The following is a 23,697-nucleotide window of genomic DNA, read 5'->3' as shown; positions in this document are numbered from 1 at the left end:
TTAACAAATGATATTAGTTTATTTGAATGAGTTTTACTACCTTGAGCATGCATCCTATTGGAGTATAACATTAGCCGGTGACTAACACAACCTCTTAACCCATCAAAAACTGAGCGTTTGAGGGAGAGTAGCAGGGCTACATTTGTACAGAAAGACTACTGGAAAATGACAAAAACCTCATGTTTGGGTGAATCTAATTTGATCTGGTGAAGCCAAAACTCAAAGAAAACATTGGAAATCACAATTTGCAGACCTAAAAGCACTTACTGGATGCACAGAAACCACCTCAAAAACAGCCATTGCTAGAGCTACAATGCTTGCAGCAAGGAGTCCATCAGCAAAGGACTTGCTGGAGGTGTGTCCCAGTCCTTTTATACATGTGTCCCAGCCCTGCCCCTGAAGCCCATTGGCTAAAGGCAATATCGGATGAATTGATTGGGTTAGAGGCTCCTTTGCATTTTTTGCAATTCGTTTCTTATACTTGACTTGAAGGTTTGAGCAAACATATTCAAAACCAAACCTCCAGAGCCATGACTGGGTCTCAAACCTACAATCCCCTGATCTTGGGGCAAGGTATTAACCGCTGAGCCACGACTCCTTTGTGTTTTTCGCAATTCGTTTCTTATACTTGACTTGAAGGCTTGAGGAAACATATACAAAACTAAACCTAGCCCCAGAGGCATCACCGGGTCTTGAACCTACAATCCCCTGATTTTGGGGCAAGGTATTAACCGCTGAGCCACGACTCCTTTAAATTTTTTGCAATTCGTTTCTTATACTTGACTGCAAGGTTTGAGCAAACATATTCAAAACTAAACCTAGCTCCCGAGGCATCACCGGGTCTTGAACCTACAATCCCCTGATCTTGGGGCAAGGTATTAACCGCTGAGCCACGACTCCTTTGTTTTTTTCTCAATTCGTTTCTTATACTTGACTTGAAGGCTCGAGGAAACATATTCAAAACTAAACCTAGCTCCAGAGACATCACCAGGTCTCGAACCTACAATCCCCTGATGTTGGGGCAAGGTATTAACCGCTGAGCCACGACTCCTTTGCATGTTCAGCAATTCGTTTGTTATACTTGGCTGGAAGGTTTGAGGAAACATATTCAAAACCAAATGTAGCTCCAAAGGCATCACCGGGTCTCGAATCTCTAACCCCATTATAATGGGGCAAGGTACTAACCACAGAGCCATGACACCTTTACATACTTTGTTTTGTATACTTCACTTGATGATTTGAAGAAACATATTCAAAAGCAAGTTCCAAGCCAAGCCTTGAACCAGTGATCTCTTACAGATGAGGCAGAGTCTGCTGTACAAAACCACCACCACTTCTACATTTGTCAAGCTTCTTTTTGTATATTTGACATCAATGGTTTCTGAACCATATTCAAAAGCAAGACCAATCCAGGTCCAACCAACCTAATACAGCCAATCCCAAGGACTGATACAATTAGCAGATCGAGCAGTGTAACATTGGGAGGCAGAAATGCCACATGGATGATTTGACTTCAGATTCAATATATATTGGATAGTCAGAAACCACATCACTTGCTCTGCTACATTGCTGTCTTTATTATTCTTTACCAAGGTAACAACCCCTCAAGACATTTAGACATATGAATGCTCTTTATTCATGTTCACTTGAGAAAGGTGGCCTCAGGAGGGTAGTCTTCTTTCAGCTTTTTTCTGTTATTATTTCAATTTCTAGCGGATTGGTTGATGCTTGATTTGACTTATTGGGGAGTCAGAAACCACACCGTTTGCTTTGCTACTTTGCTGTGTTTATTATTTCGTACCAAGGTGACAATACTTGAAGACATTTAGACATATTAATGCTCTTGATTCATGGTCACTTGAGAAAGGTGGCCACAGGAGGGCAGTCTTCTTTCAGCTGCCAGTGGCTCTCCAATTAAATACACTCAGAGCAGGTATGAAAGCCACACAATTACAAAGAGAAGGCTGGCAATACAGTCAGGGTACTGTTTGTTTCTTCTGTACAATATATAGACTTGGCACCATGTATAGTTGGCTACATATCAGTTTTATAACACTCAGCATACCCAGAGAATTGTCTTGGAAGGTGTTTCAGAGGACAGTCACTTGTGTATTTGTGTATTTATTTATGTTTTATCCAGGTAGGTCATTGAGAACACATTCTGTTGTACAATAACAATCTGTCATTAACTCTACAGCTATATGTTATATTGTAGGCCTCTTTTTAATATTCTAACTCGGCATAAAGAGGGAATCATTTTGTTTTTTTTAATCAGACTGCAAAAGTCTCAAAGTGCATCATCCTTGTTTAAATCATTACATCATCATCTTTACATTCTGTTATTATCTTGCTGTAAAAGCTCAAGCTTCACTTCTCCCCCCCCACAAATTCTACAATGAACCAACCTGCACACATCATCTGTCGGTGTTGAGGCAGGAGTATGGACCGATGACTGTAGAAGGAATGGACATATTGAAGTCTGACGTTATGGACCTGCACTGTCACCATCCTGATGACGTGACAGTTTGAGATTCCTTCATCTCAAATGATTTGCTGCCCTCTGGTGGTTAGGACTAGACATACACTACACACGGTAGAGGAAAGGAAACATCTCATACAGCACAGAATATGGTCAAACACACTTCTACTATTGGTGGGACTAACACTACATTGGGTTGAGGACACATATGTACATTCAACAGAACAGGGTGGTACACACCACTCCACATCTAGTGGCTTTGGAGACGTAGCTACTTAACATGGCAAAGGGTCCATGAAGAGTCCACCTAAACCTTCGGTAGAAGGGTTCAGTGAATGTGGTCTGGAAAGTGTGCAGTAGAGTCATTGTGTCAGAGGAGACACTGTAGAAGGACAGAGTGCCAGCTGGCCAGTCCAGATAAACTCCTACTATGTGGGAGTGGGAGGAGGGGCAGATATGACAGTGCACTTCTTGTTGTGAATGACAGCGTAGTGGTCAGAACAGTACATACTCCATTGTAACCCATCACACAGTCATCACCCATTCCTCTCAGTTGATTCCACTATATGGTCACTCCTATAGAAGCCTTCCCACTACACTCTGCCTCCCAGTAACAGCGCCTAGACAGACCCCCCAGCCCACAAATCTCTCTTGGTGATCATAGTGCAGCTGACTCTCATCCATTTCACCTTTCTGTTCCACTCGGACAGAGAGAGCTGTCTGTGTGTTGTGTTTGGGTCCAGTGTGAGCTCACAGGCATCTGATGTGGAGACAAATACACATTCATTAACATTGAATGAACATTGATAATTATGTAAATTGTATACAAGTAAATTCAACTGGTTGCATAGTATTACAGGCTACTGTATTACATTTTCACAGGAAACAAGACTTACATCTTCTCTGCAACCAAAACTCTCCTTCATGCTGAAAACTGAAAGAGAAGCACAATGACAGAAAGTTACTGAAATATTGCTGCATAATATAAAGGGTTAAATTGAAATAAATCATAATTTTACAGATTCAAACAACTACCTATTGATTTTACCTGACTGATTGGAGTGTTTAGGAAGGAACCTCCAGAAATCCATTCACTTCTAACTTGCGGTCATGCAAATTGCTTTCTTCCTTAAATCATGTCAGGAGTAGGTTTAAGAAGGGGATAGAATAACTGCAATTAAAGTATACCGCTTCTACTATTTATACACATCAATAGAAAAGTTTACCGATACAAATTTCTCTCAAACAATAAAAAAAAATGCATCATACACAATGGTTACAATATTAAGTGATCGTATAGAATTACATGAATCTACAGAAAACATTTTGTGCAATATTATGTTCATACAACATTTCCTATTCAACAGAATGAATACACTGCACAGAAAGACAAGAAAGATAAAGATTTTACAGCTAGCATACAGAAACGTGGTGAGATGAAAAGTATTCACAAAGTTGTTGTTAGTCGACAAAACTGCAGAGAAACCCTCCCAATATATGCACGCATGGATAATACTTGTAATGGATTAACGTTTTTAACTTGAAGCACATTTTCACATTAAAGTATACCGCTTCAACTGGAGTACGGCAACTCCTCTAGGACATAACGCATGCAGATCTGCAGTACACCATAACATCACATGGGCTCCATAATAACTAATACTGGCTGGGGCTGGTTAATTATGGCGAAACTCACATATAACCAAGACTACAATTCTAATCCAGTTACACCAGGCTGGCCTGGTAAAGCTTCCACTATAGTTGGTGAAACAGTGCAGGAAATTTGTAGAGGGCCAAACACTCTCATACGGTACTCACATTTCCTGGAGAGACAGTGTTGGGGTCGGCAGGAATGCAAGCCTCCTCTTTGCACCTTTTGTCTCAAGTGATTACTGATTTCATAATTTATATAACAGCGGTGAATTAAACTTAATAAAAATTGTCTTAATTTGCCAAGTAGTAGTTATCTAGCCTCGCCTGGCAACGCGCTTCTGAAATCGAGTGCATAAAGTCCGCCGACCCGGGGAAAAAACCCACATACCCGTACAACAAAACGAGTGAACCCATTGGTTTTTTAGAGGGCTGTCATGTTTGCCCCTGATTGGCTCATGGGTGCTGTAAACACATGACGCGATACCCGGAAACTGTGGTTTCGTCGTCATTTCGTCAGCTAAACTTTCCCTGTTTATTACGGCTCATATAGTATTTCCCAACTATACACCCGAACAATTAAGCAACGTGTCGCGATCTTGACTAACAAGATCAATGATGGAGGGATTACTTATACTTGTTATTCAATGTCTCTTTGTGGTTCACGTCAGAAGTTGGAACGAAGGTCAGTTTGCTTCCGCATTTAGCTTGTCATTCAGTAAAATTAAGTTCTATTTAAGTCCCAATGTCCTCTCATATTATGTTTCCTTGGTAACTCAGTATGCTGACATCACTGAGTGGGGCTTAAGTAGGGTATGATTCTATCATTTCAGGTAGTGTTTTGCTCCGAGATGTCCAGGTACTCACTCTATACAAAGGCAAATACACAACAGCCCGACGCGGCAGCCCCGTACCCCAGTTGCAGTGTGTCGGAGGGTTCGCTGGTTGTGGATCATTTATCCCCGACGTGGTACAGTGTAAAAATAAAGGATGGGACGGCGTCGACGCCCAAGTAAGATTCTATTTCTGCAGATACAGTGTAACATGACAGAGCTAGCCAACATGTTTAAAGGGAAAGTGTAAAAAATAAATAAATAAATAAATAAAGTGTTTTACAGATTCTAACTTTCTTTTCAGTGGGAGTGCAAAACCGACATGGACAACGCTTATAAATTTGGAAGGATAGAGGTGACCTGCGAGGGGTTCAACCACCCAGACGATGAATACGTTCTCAAAGGCTCGTGTGGCCTGGAGTACACTCTGGAGCTGACAGAAGAAGGCAAGAGAAAGCACAGGGGGTCCACTGGCCAAGACTCCACTGGCTTCTCAGGCTTTTTCAAGGGCTCCTCGAACAACAACCAGCAGCAGAATCACCATCATCAGGGCCACCAGAGTCCCTCCTCCGGGAATGACTCTGGTGGGTTGATTGTGGTTGCCCTGCTCTTGTTCCTGGCATATGGCGTATACAAGCTGTTCCTGAGTGGACCAGCCCAAGGAGATGAGCAGTTCTCAGACGGCGGCTCCCAGCACCCCAACACCCACAATAACCAAGGGCCACCTCCTCCCGGGTTCAAGCCGGACTTCACAGGTACAGTCACACCACTCCCAATGCATACACACCTTAGCTTAGCTTCTCTTCACGTAAACATTCATGAATGGCTTCACACACTCTGGTCTCAGAGAGCTACTGGGTGCGCAGGTTAGAACTATTTTTAGCACTATTTGCGATGTTTGAGGAAGTAGATCTAAAGCATGTTTACAGGAAAAGATTAGCATGCAGTGTGAACAACAAAGTTGTAAGTTCTTTTCAAAGAAACACAGTACAGTGATATGGCACGAACCAGAACTCAGAACATACACCCATATCAAATATATATATTTTTTTTTACCTAGAACCCTATGTCCCCCTAAACGTAGAGAAAAGTCATATCGCAACCTTTTTGTGCACAACTAAAATCAGGCACACTTCCCCTGGCCCTTGAAACAGGCATATTCAACCGAATCCTAGAAGAGGATTGTGTATGATGTGATCTTGGAAAAATTAAATGCATTTTATGTTTTACTGCCCTTTGTACAACAATTTAAGAACTAGTCTCCTTTGCAAAGTGTCCAGTAGTCATCCCCAAAGCAAGATGACCAACATAAGTTAGATACATTTTTCAGAAAATATGTATTTGATGTTGCGCAGTTTATCCATAAAGCCTGGGACAGGAGAAAACTTGCACTGTGTATGTGTGAAAATAAATAATGTGTGCATAGCATGTTATTAATGTGTGTATTGATTTGATCTGTAGCACCACTGAGGTGCAATGACACTCAAATAAATAAAAATCGATCAATCAAAACATATAGTACAATTCTAAACTGGATTGAATGCCTAAACTCACAGTAGCTCTCCTGGACCAGAGTTGGAGACCCCTTACTCAAACTGATAACAATTACTTCTGATTATAATTGTTTCTCTATTATAGGTTCCTCCTCCTTTGGCTACCCAGGTGCTTCAGGCTACCCCGGTGGGGCAGGCTACCCCAGTGGGGCGAACCCAGGGTATGGGTTTCGCAGTGGATTCAACAGACAGCAGCAGACAGGAGGCAGTGCTACAGCAGGAAATGGAAGTGGTTTCTGGACGGGGATGGGGACTGGAGGAGTCCTTGGTTATCTGCTTGGGAACCAAAGGTCAGTTGTGTGAGAGAAAAGCCTAAGTTTGTGCTATCATCAATACATTGAATCATTTCTGGCGGAAATCAGCAGACAGTTTGACATTTCAACCTGATACTTCCACTCTACCTTGCGGTAATCACTGATTTGATATGACCGGATTAGTGAAAGCAGTGTGGTGGAACATTTCCATACACCTATCCAGCTGTGTTAAGATGAGTGATTACTTCTAGGAAGGAAGGGGTCTATTTCATCAAACAGGTTCCAGGTGTGCAGCCAAATGTTTTATCATGGTTTGTCTATGCCTTTTAATTGTAGACGCCAGCCCTACACCAGCCCCCATACAAATTACACCCAGCCCAGAATGCCGACCGGAGGACCAACCCTGAGCTCTGGAACACGCACTGCCTCAGGTACGTCTACCAACCAACCAACCAACCAACCAACACTGCAGCCAGAGCAACGGAAAAGTCTGCTTGCTTAATTGAACAGTATATACGGGGGATCAGGTGTTCTTTCAGATAAATTAAAATGAGTATTTTTAATTTAGCCTGTGAGGTAGTTGAGGTAGGCCTTCCACATGGTAGCAACTGGTAGCTGTATTGCATTGCATGGAAGAGTGTTTTTAAGGGTGAGATTTGTTTCCTTCTCTCAGGCTTCGGAGGGACCAAAAGAAGATAGTCGTTGAAGCCCGGGATATCTATGAGGACTCTGCTTCCGTCAGTGGCAGGAAGGTTTTCATTACATTAAAAGAGAGAAAAGTGATGTTGTCCGGAATGTTTAATTTACCACAAACAGGTGGATACACCTTACCTGAATTATTACTTTGTATATTGTTTTCAAATTGACATGTATTTTGCTTTATTCAAATGGTATGTTCTTGATGCATTGTTTGATAAATGAATTAATGCAGTTCCTTGAAAGGCAACCCATGTGCACATTTTGTAACCTGTGTTTTTAACTGTGTGATTGCTGTGAATGTCTTCCTCAATTGCAGTATATTAGAGTACTTTCTGCTTAAATGGTCAACCATCATATTTTTCTCTGAATTTCTTAACCGGAAATAATGTATTTCTGATCAAAACATTGTTTAACTGTATACCTTTTTTCTTTCTTTTTTTGAATGACCATTATTTTATGCATTTTATTTTAAATAAACATACTGTGAGGTGTTTTATGTGTTGTATTGTCTTCATCATTACTAGTTAAAATCAGAATTAATTTAAGCTAAGACGACCCATGTTACCGCAACAGCTGCTGATGACATGCACTTACTGTTAAACTCCTAATAAGCGCAGAGTGTCCAACGATAGACAACAATGATATTGAAGCAAATAAGCACCGGCTTCTAATGAACAGTGAATCAGGGTTGGATACAAATTCCACCTACCCCGTCAAAGGTTGAGCAATTATCTTGTATGTATCCAATTGTCTGTGCTTAAGTGGGTGGATCCAGCCATGCCTCCAGGCACTCCTCCACCTCTATATACTGAACCACAAGTCACCCTGTGGAGCAGAGACAGACAGGCAACGTAAGGCTTCATACCCACATGGCAACACGCACATTGCAGGAATGGAACCTGTGCTTGCAGGGGGTTAACACCAGCATTAACCAAAATTTAAATCTATAGTTTGACGTCTGTGAAACTCATAAAGGGTAAAAACAAGAGGGTAGGGAGTCGGTTTTCAAGGGGCTAAGAGCTAGCTAGCAGTTCTCCAGCATCTGTTCTTCCATCATTTTTAAACATCAACTCAAGTAAACGTGATTATAATGTTAAAATAAAAGAATTAGAAAGGAAGAAGTCAAGTAATGTTTGTCCAGTCAAAGTAAAGGTTTCCCAGGATACAGATTAAGGCCAATGTCTGTACTAAATTGCATGTTTAAAACTGGACTAACCAAAATTGCAGTTATCAGACATTAAAGTGATTGAACAGGATCACGAGCGAAAAACGGGTCCCTGTAGCGTGCTCGGCTGTCAATGTACATGGGGATTCCACTGACCCTGCAACCTCATTGGACCCCACAGACCCTGCACCGTGGACCCCACAGACCCTGCACCGTGGACCCCACAGACCCTGCACCGTGGACCCCACAGACCCTGCACCCCACAGACCCTGCACCGTGGACCCCACAGACCCTGCACTGTGGACCCCAGAGACCCTGCACCGTGGACCCCACAGACCCTGCACCGTGGACCCCACAGACCCTGCACCGTGGACCCCACAGACCCTGCACCGTGGACCCCACAGACCCTGCACCCCACAGACCCTGCACCGTGGACCCCACAGACCCTGCACCCCACAGACCCTGCACCGTGGACCCCACAGACCCTGCACCGTGGACCCCACAGACCCTGCACCGTGGACCCCACAGACCCTGCACCGTGGACCCCACAGACCCTGCACCGTGGACCCCACAGACCCTGCACCCCACAGACCCTGCACCGTGGACCCCACAGACCCTGCACCCCACAGACCCTGCACCGTGGACCCCACAGACCCTGCACCCCACAGACCCTGCACCGTGGACCCCACAGACCCTGCACCGTGGACCCCACAGACCCTGCACCCCACAGACCCTGCACCGTGGACCCCAGAGACCCTGCACCGTGGACCCGAATGTAGCAGAAATAGCTGACGTTCTGGTCAAAATATTGGCGCTGATAAATTCCAGATTCCGTGGCTGAATGAGGTAAAACAGCTTAGAGCAGCATAGATTATATTTGTACAAACTATACACTGTGATCCTCCGGGCCCAAAACGAGAGGTTAAAAATACAGACATAGTTGTGAATATCTCTTAGCATCTCTCTAACATAGTCCAAGACATTCACTAATCAGGGTTAAATAAATCTGATTTCCAGAATGATGGATGAATAATTGTGTTTCTACACAGTTAGCTTCTAAAGTTAAGCGTTGCTTCAGAAATCTTTTTTTTTTTTTTTTTTTTTAATCTGGATTAATTTAAGTAGAAATAAACCCTGATTTAAATCAAACTCTATCCAGGAAACTGCCCTCAAAAGGTAATCACTATTACAGGGATCAGAACAATTAAATACATGAACAGGCCGTCACCACAAGAGGTCTCTGTAGACGGTGCGACATGTCAGTCTGGAGGAATCAGTTAAAGACAGAGATATGGCTACAGAAGGGCCATGTCTGAAGGTCTATACTATATATTACACAATAGAAAATCGATCACATCACATACATTATTGGAAAAATATATGTATTTCAATTTCAGATAATTTAATTATTTAGTTATTTTAAACATGCAAATCTCTCCTCCACACATATTACACTGAAACAATTGGCCAATACAAAAGTGAAGTCAATACTTTACAGTTAATGTTATACAATAGCACCACAAGAAGCATATCAAATGCGAGGTAACGGTCATTTGGAAAATTAGATGAATCTAGGTAGATTCCACTATATGATGTAGCCTTGACAAGTGGGGTGACTTATGACACAAACCAGTGAGATGTTTCACGAGGTGGTAATTTCATACGTGTTTTGGTACATGAGCACAGCAATGCACTGTGACAGCTGCATGACAGAAACTTCTAGCAAGTGAATCGCTCAGTCGCCCTGCTACTTGTGGCTATGTCATATCCCTGATCGAGTAACCTTTAAATCTCAGGTAAAATGTTTGTCAGTGGTCCACAATACTTTTTATAAGTGGTCTTCTGGTCCTAGGGAGCCACCGGGTGTACAGGCTTTTGTTCAAGCTAATTGTCAACACATTTGATTCAACTGACCAACTAATCGCCACCCATCGAATTGTTGAATCAGGTGTGTTTGTGCGGGTCTGCAATGAAAGCTTGCACACCCTTGTTTGGGACCCCCGTAGGGACCAGGATTGAAGAACACCTGGGCTTAATCTCAAAAGCCTCTTCTTAACTCCTTGTGCCATCTCTTCTTGCCTCCTCCTCAAAACACATTTGGAGGAGGTCAGATGGGTGGAACACCTTAGATCTCCTCCAATGAGTTTTTGAAAGGAAAGCAAGAAGAAAAGACGCTAGGAAGCGAGGGAAGAGTATTGAGATTCGGCCCTGGTCTACATCTTCTCGTAGGTCAGCTCGTGTCCGCAGGTCTTGCAGACCTTCCTGTACGTGTCCTCTTCCTCGTCCACTAGTTCCTCTGGGCCGTACTCGTGTTGGTGGGCACTGGTGTCCTTTGTCCACATGCTGCTCCTCACAGCGCGACGCAACTCTGTGGAAGACGAACAGAAGTTGTCTTCAGCAAATCACAATAACGTTACTTTTGGTTATTACTGGGGGATGGCGACGGAGTGGTGGTCTCTGGGGTAGGGTGGAGGAGGACGTCATGATTGTTTTAAACTGCATTTCTCACAGCAGCCTCAATACGCTTTACAATTTAAAAACAGTGACTAAAACAATAATGTGCATAAAAGAAAAGGTGCTTTACACGGATACCGTCTTTGAGAGAATCTGTTTTTCTGTGTAGATATATCAATGAATATATTGCAATATCATCACCAAAAATGTCATCACCTGTTCTGTAAGGCTAACTGAGGGTGTATTTCCACTATGTTGCTTTGCTGTCTTTTTTAGAGAGTTGAGAAAGAGTGTCAAAGTGGTTAGCTTGGCTTATCTGAGGGGAACTGTGTCCATGTAAGGGGCAAAGAGCAGCTTCAAAGTGTTGCAGATAGAAATGTAACGCATCTCCCTCCTCTACACGACAGAATGGCATGTCTGTTTTATGCAACATTTCATACAAGGTCTGTACCATTTCTCCCTCAAAAACAATGGTGCTTTCACGTGCGCCTTGGAAAGGAATCGTAACATTTTGGTTGATTATGACAAGCCCCAGGTCAAGATTCAGACTGTTTCGCGTTTCCTATTTCCGAAACTCAAGTTGCACTTGAATGCAAGCACAACCTCTCCAGGTGTACTCACCTTTGACCTTCTTGTTGAAGCGTTTCTGCTTCTGAATCTCCTTCTTCTCCTCCCTGCCCTCTTTAGCCTCCTCCAGCGCCTCATCAGAACCCCACACCTCAAGGCAACGTTTCTCCACCTTAGCGCGCACACACACACACGCACGCACGCACGCACACACACACACACACACACACACACACGCACACACACACACGCGCACACACACGCGCACACACACGCGCACACACACGCGCACACACACGCGCACACACACGCGCACACACACACACACACACACACACACGCACACACACACGCACACACAGTTTTCCAAAGGCGTCGCACACTGTTTGAAACCAAGCAGTTTGCCTGGCTGCAGTTGTTTTAGTCAGGTGATTGTGCAAGTGTACTCTGACTACGACTTCTTAACTGCCAGTGAGGAAGATAACATTTTATGAATTGGAATATAATTAAGCGAAGTAGGTAAGGGGACTGGCACTCCTCCTACCATTGCTGATGAAGGCTCTATAGCCAAAACATGTCCATCTATGACTGCTGCTAATAAACTGGGAAATAATAGCAATTGTGAGTGTGCTGGTCTTTTCCTTGTTTAGTTGTTTGTGCTATAGCACCCAAATACATCTCATATTTAGTATTAAATAGTATAGTATTCTCTCTCTGTCCTAATTTATATTTCCTGTAAAGCGCATTGTATTGCACCGGTGTATGAAATGTTCTATGCAAAAGTTTGATTTGATTTGAAGAGTTGAGCAGAAGCAATTTTTGGAATCCTCCGACTGTACCTGCAGCTTCAAGTAGAGTTTCATGTCCCCCCAAACAGGGTTGTGGGGGTTCTTCTTGAGCACAAACTTCAGAGCTGGCTCTCTCAGGTCAAGATCACAGTCTTTCAGCAGATACTGCTGCTTGGACTCCGTACGGGATATCAGCTTGTGTTTCACGTCGTTATCTCTAAGGGGACATACAGAGGAAAACAACACATACAAAATGGCACCTTCACATGGAGCTTATATTCTTAGATGTGTGACATCTACATAAACCAGTCCTTTACTGCCACAATCAGACCCCGGATTGTGACATATGTTGCATTGACACAATGATGAGGCTGAAGCGCGACCATTTCCACTGACTCAAACAAGCCATGGTATCTGGTCCTCTGTGGCTCAGTTGGTAGAGCATGGCGCTAACAACGCTTAGGTTGTGGGTTTGATTCCTGCTGGGACCATACATACTGAAATGTATGCACTCACTGCAATGTAAGTCGCTTTGGATAAAAGCGTCAGCTAAATGGCATATATTATCTGGGATGACAGCGCTTCAACTACCAGACGGACGACATTACTGTGTGATGCTATCTTGGTCATTTGATACTCTGAGCAAGGGTAACGTGGTAACCTGCATTCATATCATGTTATAATAAATGACACAAATGTATCCGGGTCGATTAATACTTAAACGCGTACCTGCATTTGTCACAAACGGACAGATCGAAGCTGTTGCTGAGGTAGGAGTCCATGAAAGGTCTATCACAGTCATCACAAACCAGGTAGTCAGGCTCAATCACCGGTGCTATGGGAGAAAAACAAGACAGACATCAAATGTCTGAAAACATTATTTAATAATGTACTTAATGTATTTGTAATGTAATAAATGTAAACAATTCATGGATTGTTGTCTGTTAACCTACGTTTATTTGAGGGCAACTGATCTGACACCTTTACAAAAACAATTACTACTATCATCACTGTAATTATAGGATAGCCTGAATTGTTGACTTGGTATCCTGCAAACAATTGAAATACCCTGGTTGTTGGACCACCTGGTTGCACTGCTATGTACCTGGTTGATGGATCACTATCTTGGTTCGTTGATCGTCCTGGCCCTCTTCTTCTTCATCAATAAAGAATCCTCCTCCGGAATCGATTGTTTTGGCGACTTTCGCTAAAGTTCCACCTTCGAACCCCGACGGTCTGCATGCAAGCCTGGCTTGTCTTAGCATCAGAGCCCGCTGCCTGTTGCGTTCGATCTTTGCCCTGACAGCGGGCGACAAGTCACACGTCGTGGTCACGTTTGACCCTGATGGAACAGCGGCATCCACCGTCGGCTGTAGCAAATCCATCCTCTGCCTTCTAAACAGCTAGTGAGTCTCCGAATATAGCACCGGAGATCAATCAGCTGTGTATTTTAAGGTTGAAAAGGTATGGCCAATATAGTCTGGCTAAATGCCGGCTCCTTTGTTTTGATCTTGGCAAAAACAGACCGTTTTCCCCCATGCATGCTCAGCTTTTAGTAAGCTCGAGTTGCATTTCATGCCGTCTTAACTGAGCTGGCTGTGTTTAACCAGAGATTATGAAAAACCGCCGGCTCTGGTTTAATTTGAACAATGTCATCGTTACGGCAGCAGAGCCAATATAGCCGAAGCCGGTGTGAGCAAGCACAACTCCTCCATTTCCGTCTTCTTTTTCTTCTTCTTCTTCTTTAGTGGGGTTTAATGGCGGTTGGTATCTAACGCTACTGGAGCATTACCGCCACCTACTGTGCTGGAGTGTGCGCCACACACGGCGGAACTAAATCCTACCCGCGAGTCCCGTTTTCATCAAAATTAAAACAGAGCAGACTTCTCTCCTGGTGGTTAGAAGTGTTCTTTGAGAATGTTTGGCTGTGGTATCCATGGTGCCATAGTGAAGTCATAATGTGCATGTAGTTTGCTGTGTCTAGGCTACTCAGTATGCCATCACTGCAATGTAGGGCTGTATATTATGCATGTTCTGTGACTGTCTTGTAATTTATTTGTTTTTGTTACTGGGCTATATTATAATTAGTTGGCACAGTGTGTTCTCCAAGGCCTTTAACTCTTTTTTTAAAATGTTATTATGCAACTATGTCAGGTATTGTTTCCTGTAGGCTCCTAATGTATTCCGACTGTAGTGTGATCTATACTATGCATAGCTATGTATATAATATGTATAGACAGTAGGCGTCAACGGGTAGTGAATGGAACAACTGTCTCTGAGGGAAATACTGAGGTGGCTCTTAAAAGTGCCTTTGGGGAATTTGTTTAGATCAGTCTGATAGCGACTGGTCATCTTAGGCGCGCTCTCCACGGATGCGACGGGCCAGCTGGATGTCTTTGGGCATGATAGTCACTCTCTTCGCGTGGATGGCGCACAGGTTGGTATCCTCGAACAAACCGACCAGGTAAGCCTCGCTAGCCTCCTGCAGGGCCATGACAGCTGAGCTTTGGAAGCGGAGATCAGTCTTGAAATCTTGTGCGATTTCTCTCACCAGGCGCTGGAAGGGCAGCTTGCGGATCAGCAATTCAGTGGATTTCTGGTAGCGACGGATCTCCCTCAAAGCCACGGTGCCGGGCCTGTAACGGTGAGGCTTCTTCACGCCACCGGTGGCCGGTGCGCTTTTACGGGCAGCCTTGGTGGCGAGCTGCTTCCTGGGGGCTTTGCCACCGGTGGATTTGCGAGCGGTTTGCTTTGTTCTGGCCATAACGTTTACTTCTTCCTTCGACAGTCAGAGTATAGATAGTCTTGAAAAAAAAAACGTGTTTATAAAGCAGGCGCTCTCATCCGCCGATTGGTCGACGACTATGGACGAACTCATTGGCCTGTTGTTACCTCCTTCTCCGGCGGCCATTGGACATAAGCTCCGTCCACGCCATGCCCGCCAAAATGTAAAACCCTGACCCCCTGCCCCTCTTTCCCTGGCACGCTTCCTATGCTTACCCCGCACGCACACGCATTCAAAGTGTGTTGGCCGTGGAACTCGGGACTGGGCGGTGTCGACGCAACAGTAGACTCGCTAGATCTGAGGCGTCATAGTGGCATAGTGTCAGGGTAATGTTGGTGGGTATCTAGGCAGCTTGCGTAGGACGCCAAAGCAGAGAAGTGGTCTAGCTGTGAATGTCTTGTGGTTGAGTTTTATTTGCCTCATGTGGGCGCACACATGCACATGAAATCGAAATGTGCACGTTACACCGTTTAAAGTAGGACGGAAAGGACGCATTGCACTTTTGTAGAGACAATTGGTTGGCTCTTAAAAGAGCCTTTTTTGGGGCTAGGTAATTAAATTGTATACACGGTGGCGAATTTACTTGGCTTTGGCAGCCTTCTCGGTCTTCTTGGGGAGCAGTACTGCCTGGATGTTGGGCAGCACACCACCCTGAGCGATGGTCACACCACCCAGCAGTTTGTTCAGCTCCTCGTCGTTACGGACGGCCAACTGCAGGTGACGGGGGATGATACGAGTCTTCTTGTTGTCGCGGGCAGCGTTGCCAGCCAACTCCAGGATCTCAGCAGTCAGGTACTCGAGCACGGCGGCCAGGTAGACCGGTGCGCCAGCGCCCACACGCCGGGCATAGTTACCCTTGCGCAGGAGCCTGTGCACACGGCCGACTGGGAACTGGAGTCCAGCGCGGGAAGAACGTGTCTTTGCCTTGGCTCTGGCCTTGCCTCCGGTTTTTCCTCTTCCAGACATGATTCAGCTTCCGATCGGTTACTAAAAATAACCTCAACCCTGTAGAGAGTCGTACTTATAGCTTACATAGCTCGTATATAGTGGCGTTCATTGGCCACCCGGCGGGTGTAACCTCATCCAATCGGCGAGCGACAGACGTAAGCCCGCCCACTGTTTCTTTCCGTCTTTGTCATTTGCGCGCCAGAATTCAAATTAAATAGGCAGTAGGCTATACAATCAAAATAAAGACTGATCAAATAATTTTCGCGCTCACACTGTATAGGTGGGAATAATAGGCGAATCGGACCGACAGTCCAAACTAAGAAGTGCTGATGTGCATTTAGGATATCCTTAGTCTCTCAGGGTCAAAGTAGCAAAGTTCTCTACCCCTGACGGACTTTATGGCGCATTTCTATCCCTAGTTAAATAGCCTATTGATATTGTCAACATTTGATATAAGCCTTATTTGATTTTGATACCACGGTATGTAACATTCAAGTTCTCTAAAAGCTTCGCAGTGGTTGTAATGACTGTAATCGGTAGCAATCAGGGGATGAGAGATGAGACGGAAAAAAGGGCCTTTCTAAAATCTAAATCCCCCGGCAGGATTGCTGTTCTGGTTGGAACAAAAGGAAGAGCAATGGCGATGAAAAGGATGATGCACATTTTGCACCAAACCTGAATCAAAATAGAAGGCTATTACAAGCCTGCTGTGCATGAGAGACTAGGGATATCCTAAAATGTGTAAGTCGCTTTGGATAAAGCGTCTGCTAAATGCCATAAATGTAAAAATGTAAATTTGCGTTGAACACTCGTTGAAGCACATGTTTAGAATTGTTCAATAGCAATCAACAATTAGTATAATTTCACATTTTAATAACACCATATTCAACAAATAAAACAATATATATATATATACACATACAGATACCGGGGCTATTGCTCTGACTGGTAGCTTAGCGTAGTTGTGCCGTTTACACCCAATAGCCACGTACATAATTTGAATCAGATTCTTAACAGTGATTGCCGTCCTTTACACGCTCAACTCGACAGGGAATTGCTTTTTTTATTGATAGGGTGGGTGGCCCTTAAAAGAGCCTTTTGGGTTGGTGGAGTAGGCGGAAGATTTACTTGGAGCTGGTATACTTAGTCACGGCCTTGGTGCCCTCCGACACAGCGTGCTTTGCCAGCTCACCGGGGAGGAGCAGACGCACGGCTGTCTGAATCTCCCTGGAGGTGATGGTAGAACGCTTGTTGTAGTGGGCCAGGCGACAGGACTCGCCGGCGATGCGCTCGAAGATGTCGTTGACGAAAGAATTCATGATTCCCATGGCCTTGGAGGAGATGCCGGTATCGGGGTGGACCTGCTTCAGTACCTTGTACACGTAGATGGCGTAGCTCTCCTTCCTGGACTTTCTGCGCCTCTTGCCGCCTTTGCCGGCGGTCTTGATTACGGCTTTCTTGGAGCCCTTTTTGGGCGCGGACTTTGCAGGCTCAGGCATATTTACGTCTCGTTGTTCAAGCGAATAACGGAGTCAATGGCCGCTCACCCGCTATATGAAGGGGGAGCTATGCAAATTAGGCGGCTCTAGACACAAGGGCGGGTGGCTTCCAAAGCCCCAGCCTGGCTCTGGCGTTCGAATCAGAGGCTTGCCTCACGGACAAAGAAATGATCTGCGCGCCCGGGAAACGTACAAAAGAAGAGGAAGAATGAGGATGATGATAATCCGATAAAAAAATAAGTACTAGTAGAATACGCCCGAAATTGTCATTTTTGCCCCTGTATTTAGTAAGGACATGCATTATATTACAATGATGGTCGGAACAACCCATCTGTTGGTTTAGGCATTTGTGGATATGTGTGCAGCAGAAAGGAATAGGCCACCACGCGCCACACCATGATGTGTGCCTAATAATTCGGGGGATTGTAATTTTCTTTCTACAATTAGGCTACTACAAATCCACGTTTGGGATTATTATTTCCAGCATTTGTAATACTGATTGTACCGTGGGCCTACATGTACTTGTGTTAACTGTTGATTTGGCAATGGAAACAACACATTTTCATGCCAATTAAATCGGTTGTATTGGCAAGGGGCCAGGGGTGGAGCAGTGGACCAGGGAGGAATTACTGTTGAAAACACAAATTAACATTTTAATTTAAAAATCTGGTACGTAATTTCATTAACAGTTAAACTAATGTAAACGTTGTTATAATGGGGGAAAACATGTTAAAGCCTTACTCTAAAGATGAAGTCCATCCTTCTCATAGTCTGGTTTGCAAACTCTTCGATGGTCTTCTCGTACCAGTAAGGATTTTTCTGCAGTCACTTGAGAATTCTCCTCTCCTTCTCTCGATAGGAGATGTCAACAGGACATCTCTCGACATCTCACTATGGGATATGTACCCTTGCCTACCCTATTCGCTGAAACTATTCAATCGCCTGTTGAAACGCCTATACAGGCCGGTGTCGTGACAGTATATTCCTTTGTCAGATTGTTTGTCCCCTCGATTCATTCTGATTTTAAGATATGTCTAAGGCCAAACTTAATTGATGATGGCTTACTTACACGTCACCATTGCCATCCAAGTATGTTCATGCATTTTAAAGAATATTTTATGATTATTTAATTCAGAACATGAATGGATGTTATCACAATTTGTCAATTTACAGATGCAATGAATAACATGTAATCTGCAAACATCAGCAACATCTTACAGATGAATACATGAAAAATAGGCATACTTTGAATACATAATTATATTAATACAGACTCAAAAGTTCATCAAAATCTGAATATCAAAATCACTGTTATGCTATTTACGAAAATGTGATAAACAAGGGTATAACATGATTAACAGTCATTACTGAAGTAGTAATTATTCATACTTTTAAAAGTTTGAGTTAGTAATATAAGATAATTATTCATGGTATCAGGCTGGTGACGTATTCTGCAGATGGTAGTCTCTGACACATTCATGCCTACCTCCTGGAGAGTGTTCCTGATCTGTGGGACAGTTATTTTTATTTTTTTCTTAATTATGGTAAGCATTCTCCGGTCATCCACTGTAGAAGTCATCAGTCTTCTCAACTAATTATTCTTACTGACTTGCATATCTTGCAATTTCCAAATGCATTCAAAGAGCAATTTACTTAACACAGCACAATACTGTTTCTCAGGTATTACATTAGTTAATATGTAATTTTTATTCTGTAACAAAAAGCGTTATTGCTTAGGTAGATAAGCAAGAATAGAGTTTCGATAACAAATCAAATTAGAAGTCATATATGAGAAAAGAAAACGTACAACGTACAAACAAGCGCGCACGCACACACACACACACACACACACACACACACAAGGGGTGTCATTGTGTCTAAGAAAATGGTCTCTTCCACATCTACAGCAAAGGTCCCACTCCTTGGAGCCCCTAATGGAACTGCAGCCTCCATGGTTCCAGGAAGAGGCTCTATTTCCCCACTCGCCTGGTCTTGTAAATGTCCAGATGATTGATTGTATTCAGGTTTGAGTGTCCCTGGCCCGGTCCTTCTGGGGCCGCTAGACTGTTCGTTCTTAGATACAGTTTGTACTCCAATTAGTTCCCTCTTACTATCCTTCTTTTAGGAGTCTTTTAATGTATATATGCCATTTAGCTGACGCTTTTATCAAAAGCGAGTGCATACATTTTTCAGTATATATGGTCCCAGCGGGAATCAAACCTACAACCTAGGCATTGTTAGCACCATGGACTCTCATTATCAGGCTGCCTTCCTGTGTTCATTTTGTGAATATGTATTCTTTATGATGGAACAAAACAGGGAGATGTGTAACACACAAAAACAGTTTGTCAAAACCTGACTTTAATACGCTTCCCCTCTCAAAATATGCTGACATGTAAAATCACCTTTTGGATGAGTGTTGAGGAATACACCATGAACAGCTAGACTCATCCACTGATCTCATCCAGACACAAGCCTAGTTCTGCATTTATGAATGACTGACAGCTACCTGCATGCTGGCATAGGAAGGTGACATCCATAAACTACTTGTTCACTTGCTCCAGTTTTCAGGTTCAATCTGATATTAGACAAGTTCAAAAATGTAACGTGCAAAGAGTGCTTCACTGTGCTTGTACAGTGTCTCCCGAAGTGGGGACAATGACCGCTTCACATCATAAAAAAAACATCTGACAATGAAGAAGCATTCACACACATCTCATTATAACTCTTCATGACTTACAGCCAGAAGTCACAGGGAGATAGGATGGACAGCAAGCAGTGTGAAAGATCTGGTGGTTAAAAAAGAGGAAGAGGGTGCAGCAGGAGAGAGAGAGAGCAAGAAAGGGGTTGACGATGAGGTTCAAGAGGTGATGGTGATAACTTTAATCTGAGTCATTGTGGGGGGACATGCAGCGTTCGGCCTGTAGAGGGAGCTTTTTTTTTTTTTTAAATAATAAAATAAACGGGACTACCTTACCGAAACACTGCGTCTGCTTCTGTCTATATCGGACATTGTTACAGTCATATATTCTCTTCATCAAATATTCACAATATTGCCCGAATGTGTATGCTTATGATTATGATGCAACTATGATTCTTTATACACTGGTAAAGTGATTGCATCATAATCAAAGAATACTATGACAACAGCACTGTCTGGGGACAAACATAGCAAGTTTGTTTTGGAATCTCCATAGGAGAATAGTAAATAAAGATATTTTAGCAATTTTTTGAGCGTGATATAATATTTGGTCGCTAATATAGCTGAAAATCTTTTTATTTTATTTATTTTTTTAAACAAATCTTCTAACCTGCGCAGCTTTTCACACTGTCTCAGTTGATGGGGAAAATGAAATAATGAACACTAGTCAATTTTATTACAGTGGGATCAAGTTTGACAGCCAAATATGACATTTGTCGTGTCAGTTTTGCACCACTGAACCAGTTACGGATGGAGAGACCAGTTACAGATCAATAACAACAATCTGTCTCCAAGGAGACCACGGATCACGGCGGACTCACACCACGACCACAGGCCGACAGATTAGACCTGTCACTGTCACACGACTATCACTCGAAACCACGGACTGTAACAAGTTGTAATGGAGCTTTTCCACTGTCACTTTTGACACCGGTGCTTGGCCCAAAGCCTCAGGCTTTTGAGTTTCCATCTCCATCTCAAGCCTACAGTAGGGCTATGGCCCAAAGGTCCTACCCTGACCTGGGATCTTGGGGAGGTTTTTTGGACCCAAAATGCAAGTGAATGATTTGAAGATTTTAGAATATATTCAAATATTTTAGTTTATTCAAGGAGAATAATAAAAAGCAACAAAAAATACTGCAACTGTTTATCTGTTATAAATAATCACTGAGATCTGACAATTCAGTAGTATAATCAATATCTATTAGGCTTTAACTTTCAAGGAGGCGACTTGAACGTTTTCGAATTGTCCCTGCTTGATGTTTTTTCTTGAAGCATCTCCACCCACTGATGGTACTGATCTTCAGTTGTGTGGAGAGGAACAAATCATGATGGATCCTGTTCATATGCTGTCCAACTTCTGTAGAACATATGGGGCTGTAGAGGAAAGATAAGCAGATGATGTCACAAACAATATAGGCATCAGCAATCCACAGAGACAGGCAGCTAAACTTCAGCCATGACACAGCTTATTTTCATAAATGTTCGTTACAGAGGTACTGTACAGACATAATGTTTATATATAAAATATTTCAGAAAAGGTGAGCTGTGCAGATAAGCGAGATGCAATGTGCTTCACTGATCAACTGACAGTTAATATAATAATATATGCCATTTAGCTGACGCTATTATCCAAAGCGACGTACATTGCAGTAAGTGCATACATTTCAGTATATATGGTCCCAGCAGGAATGAAACCCACAACCTAAGCGTTGTTAGCGCCATGCTCTACCAAATGAGCCACCAGTTATCTAAACAATATCCAGGACCAGTTATCTAAACAATTTTTCATGATTGTATATTGCCACAACGGTTCGGTCTTAGCTTGCAACAGTTCAGAGAGGTAACCATAGAAATAAATAGGTGCAGTGATAGGCCGACAGTAACCTGTAACATTGTGGTCTGCCTGCACATGGTAACAACTTCGCACGGGTAGTATGACTGCTACTTACTAACTCTGAGAAGAGCAACGTAAAGGAGGAAGTTCCGCACGGATGATACCACATCGTCTCTCATCTTCCTTTTCATCTCTTCAGGGTCCATATTGGGCCCGAGGCCCTCAATCTTCAACATCGCGTAATTGGCTTGAGTGACTATCGGCTGTCAAGCTCTTAGCTACAGTATCTGCAATTCAGTAATGCTGAGGCAACCCCTTTGTTGGCGACAGAGATTCCTGTATCACCGATTTATGAAACAGACCACCGTACTGTTAGAGACTACGGCAATATAATCGACAGATTATGCGATAGATATTATATTTCTACTGTATTTAAACCCGAACACTCTATTTGGTTACCAAATACACGAGGATTCCAGCCAGCCTTTCACCTTGGGATTCTTTATACGGTGCGTCGAAAGGTGCAAACTGTGCGGATAGGCAGAGTTGACGATAACAGATCATTTCCAGAAGGGGGCGACATACCCCGGTTAAGTAATATCAACTCAAACCTTCATTGTATAACATGGCCTACCGATATCACAGCTTAAATTCCAGTCCTGTATTATGGACGACGTCCAGACATGATTATACACAAAATGTTTCGAAAAGGTTGCTGTTGACCTATGATCAAGAGCATAGAAATTTCAATGGAAACATCAAGAATGCATTTGGAAATGTATCATTAGGCCCCTGATAAGGACAGGCAGTTTACGTCTCTCTCACACTCACTAGCGCAGTCACACAACACACCCTGGCATCAAATCAAACAAAGACAGACACAATAGAGTTTAGGTGTAAATAAATGCTTCTGCCATCCCCTTTCTCCCCGTGTTTGTTTGTGCATATCCCACTGTTGTCATAAGCCAATGGCCCCAAGATCCTCTGAGTGCAAGGTGCGTGGGTGCGTGCGTGTGTGTGTGTGTGTGAGAGAGAGAGAGAGAGAGAGAGAGAGAGAGAGAGAGAGAGATGTGTTGAGTGAGAGAAGATTAACGTTGCTTAACGACGCGCGTTTTGCCGTCAGCATACCGCGCGCACCTGCCCTGGGATTGTACTCCAGCGAAAGCTGCCGCTCGGTTTTAACGGAGCCCTCGCGGATAATGTTCTGGACAGACGGAATGGATTAATGATCTAAAACGCGCCTATCGATGTCGGAGGTATTTATCTTTTTTTTTGTATTATCTGTGTTTCGTCTGTAAACGAAGTTGTGTCAGGTCGAAGGATGTCGGGACGGCCCGCCCTGGGCGCAGGAGACGGATTAAAAAGGAGTTAACCGGGTAACCGGTAAGGTCTTAAAACCGAGGAACGTTGCATGAACCCGAATGAACCGCGGATAGAAGAGACATATCATACCACTTACAAAAACTACACTATTGAACATGCATA

At 43.5% G+C, this 23,697-nt stretch overlaps 6 protein-coding genes and 1 long non-coding RNA gene across 7 annotated transcripts; 1 reads left to right on the top strand and 6 right to left on the bottom strand.

Annotated features, from left to right (window-relative positions):
* Positions 1 to 1,788: 1,788 nt before the first annotated feature.
* LOC310820865 lies at positions 1,789 to 4,484 on the bottom strand. Its single transcript, XR_014554838.1, has 4 exons — positions 4,298 to 4,484; positions 3,528 to 3,607; positions 3,376 to 3,413; positions 1,789 to 3,239 (listed from the first exon to the last, which is right to left on the bottom strand). It is a non-coding gene; the product is annotated as an uncharacterized lncRNA (long non-coding RNA).
* A 132-nt stretch (positions 4,485 to 4,616) lies between these two features.
* Positions 4,617 to 7,964, top strand: saraf (store-operated calcium entry-associated regulatory factor). Its single transcript, XM_083692626.1, has 6 exons — positions 4,617 to 4,814; positions 4,963 to 5,141; positions 5,267 to 5,717; positions 6,601 to 6,805; positions 7,106 to 7,200; positions 7,443 to 7,964. The coding sequence occupies exons 1-6, from the start codon at positions 4,745 to 4,747 to the stop codon at positions 7,466 to 7,468; spliced, it is 1,026 nt and encodes a 341-aa protein (XP_083548752.1). The 5' UTR covers positions 4,617 to 4,744; the 3' UTR covers positions 7,469 to 7,964.
* A 2,034-nt stretch (positions 7,965 to 9,998) lies between these two features.
* On the bottom strand, positions 9,999 to 14,147 carry xpa (xeroderma pigmentosum, complementation group A). The gene is made up of 5 exons (XM_083692683.1): positions 13,548 to 14,147; positions 13,172 to 13,277; positions 12,494 to 12,659; positions 11,709 to 11,826; positions 9,999 to 11,001 (listed from the first exon to the last, which is right to left on the bottom strand). Exons 1-5 carry the CDS (start codon positions 13,825 to 13,827, stop codon positions 10,847 to 10,849), a joined length of 825 nt encoding a protein of 274 aa, XP_083548809.1. The 5' UTR covers positions 13,828 to 14,147; the 3' UTR covers positions 9,999 to 10,846.
* Positions 14,148 to 14,795: 648 nt separating this feature from the next.
* LOC310821173 (histone H3.2) lies at positions 14,796 to 15,235 on the bottom strand (the record flags this gene model as incomplete). The annotated part of the gene is made up of 1 exon (XM_083693102.1): positions 14,796 to 15,235. The coding sequence occupies exon 1, from the start codon at positions 15,204 to 15,206 to the stop codon at positions 14,796 to 14,798; it is 411 nt and encodes a 136-aa protein (XP_083549228.1). The 5' UTR covers positions 15,207 to 15,235.
* Positions 15,236 to 15,806: 571 nt separating this feature from the next.
* Positions 15,807 to 16,193, bottom strand: LOC310821170 (histone H2A-like; the record flags this gene model as incomplete). The annotated part of the gene is made up of 1 exon (XM_083693099.1): positions 15,807 to 16,193. One exon carries the CDS (start codon positions 16,191 to 16,193, stop codon positions 15,807 to 15,809), a length of 387 nt encoding a protein of 128 aa, XP_083549225.1.
* A 1,106-nt stretch (positions 16,194 to 17,299) lies between these two features.
* On the bottom strand, positions 17,300 to 17,674 carry LOC310821171 (histone H2B-like; the record flags this gene model as incomplete). The annotated part of the gene is made up of 1 exon (XM_083693100.1): positions 17,300 to 17,674. One exon carries the CDS (start codon positions 17,672 to 17,674, stop codon positions 17,300 to 17,302), a length of 375 nt encoding a protein of 124 aa, XP_083549226.1.
* Positions 17,675 to 21,457: 3,783 nt separating this feature from the next.
* Positions 21,458 to 22,708, bottom strand: LOC310821172 (mitochondrial import receptor subunit TOM5 homolog). The gene is made up of 2 exons (XM_083693101.1): positions 22,328 to 22,708; positions 21,458 to 21,752 (listed from the first exon to the last, which is right to left on the bottom strand). The coding sequence occupies exons 1-2, from the start codon at positions 22,446 to 22,448 to the stop codon at positions 21,718 to 21,720; spliced, it is 156 nt and encodes a 51-aa protein (XP_083549227.1). The 5' UTR covers positions 22,449 to 22,708; the 3' UTR covers positions 21,458 to 21,717.
* Positions 22,709 to 23,697: the final 989 nt, after the last annotated feature.

Source organism: Argentina silus (genome assembly GCF_951799395.1).
Source record: "Argentina silus genome assembly, chromosome: 21".
NCBI lineage: Eukaryota > Metazoa > Chordata > Actinopteri > Argentiniformes > Argentinidae > Argentina > Argentina silus.
Note: the sequence above shows the minus strand (reverse complement) of the source record. Positions and strands in the feature narration are given on the sequence as shown.

Excerpts from the sequence above, each read along its gene's own strand:
- saraf (XM_083692626.1), top strand. The coding sequence starts at position 4,745 with ATGATGGAGGGATTACTTATACTTGTTATTCAATGTCTCTTTGTGGTT. Across the intron at positions 4,815-4,962 it reads CGTCAGAAGTTGGAACGAAG|GTAGTGTTTTGCTCCGAGAT; the intron begins GTCAGTTTGCTT and ends CTATCATTTCAG. Across the intron at positions 6,806-7,105 it reads TATCTGCTTGGGAACCAAAG|ACGCCAGCCCTACACCAGCC; the intron begins GTCAGTTGTGTG and ends TTTTAATTGTAG.
- xpa (XM_083692683.1), bottom strand. The coding sequence starts at position 13,827 with ATGGATTTGCTACAGCCGACGGTGGATGCCGCTGTTCCATCAGGGTCA. Across the intron at positions 12,660-13,171 it reads TCCGTTTGTGACAAATGCAG|AGATAACGACGTGAAACACA; the intron begins GTACGCGTTTAA and ends ATGTCCCCTTAG. Across the intron at positions 11,002-11,708 it reads CTTCAACAAGAAGGTCAAAG|AGTTGCGTCGCGCTGTGAGG; the intron begins GTGAGTACACCT and ends CGTCTTCCACAG.
- LOC310821172 (XM_083693101.1), bottom strand. The coding sequence starts at position 22,448 with ATGTTGAAGATTGAGGGCCTCGGGCCCAATATGGACCCTGAAGAGATG. Across the intron at positions 21,753-22,327 it reads CGTTGCTCTTCTCAGAGTTA|CCCCATATGTTCTACAGAAG; the intron begins GTAAGTAGCAGT and ends TTTCCTCTACAG.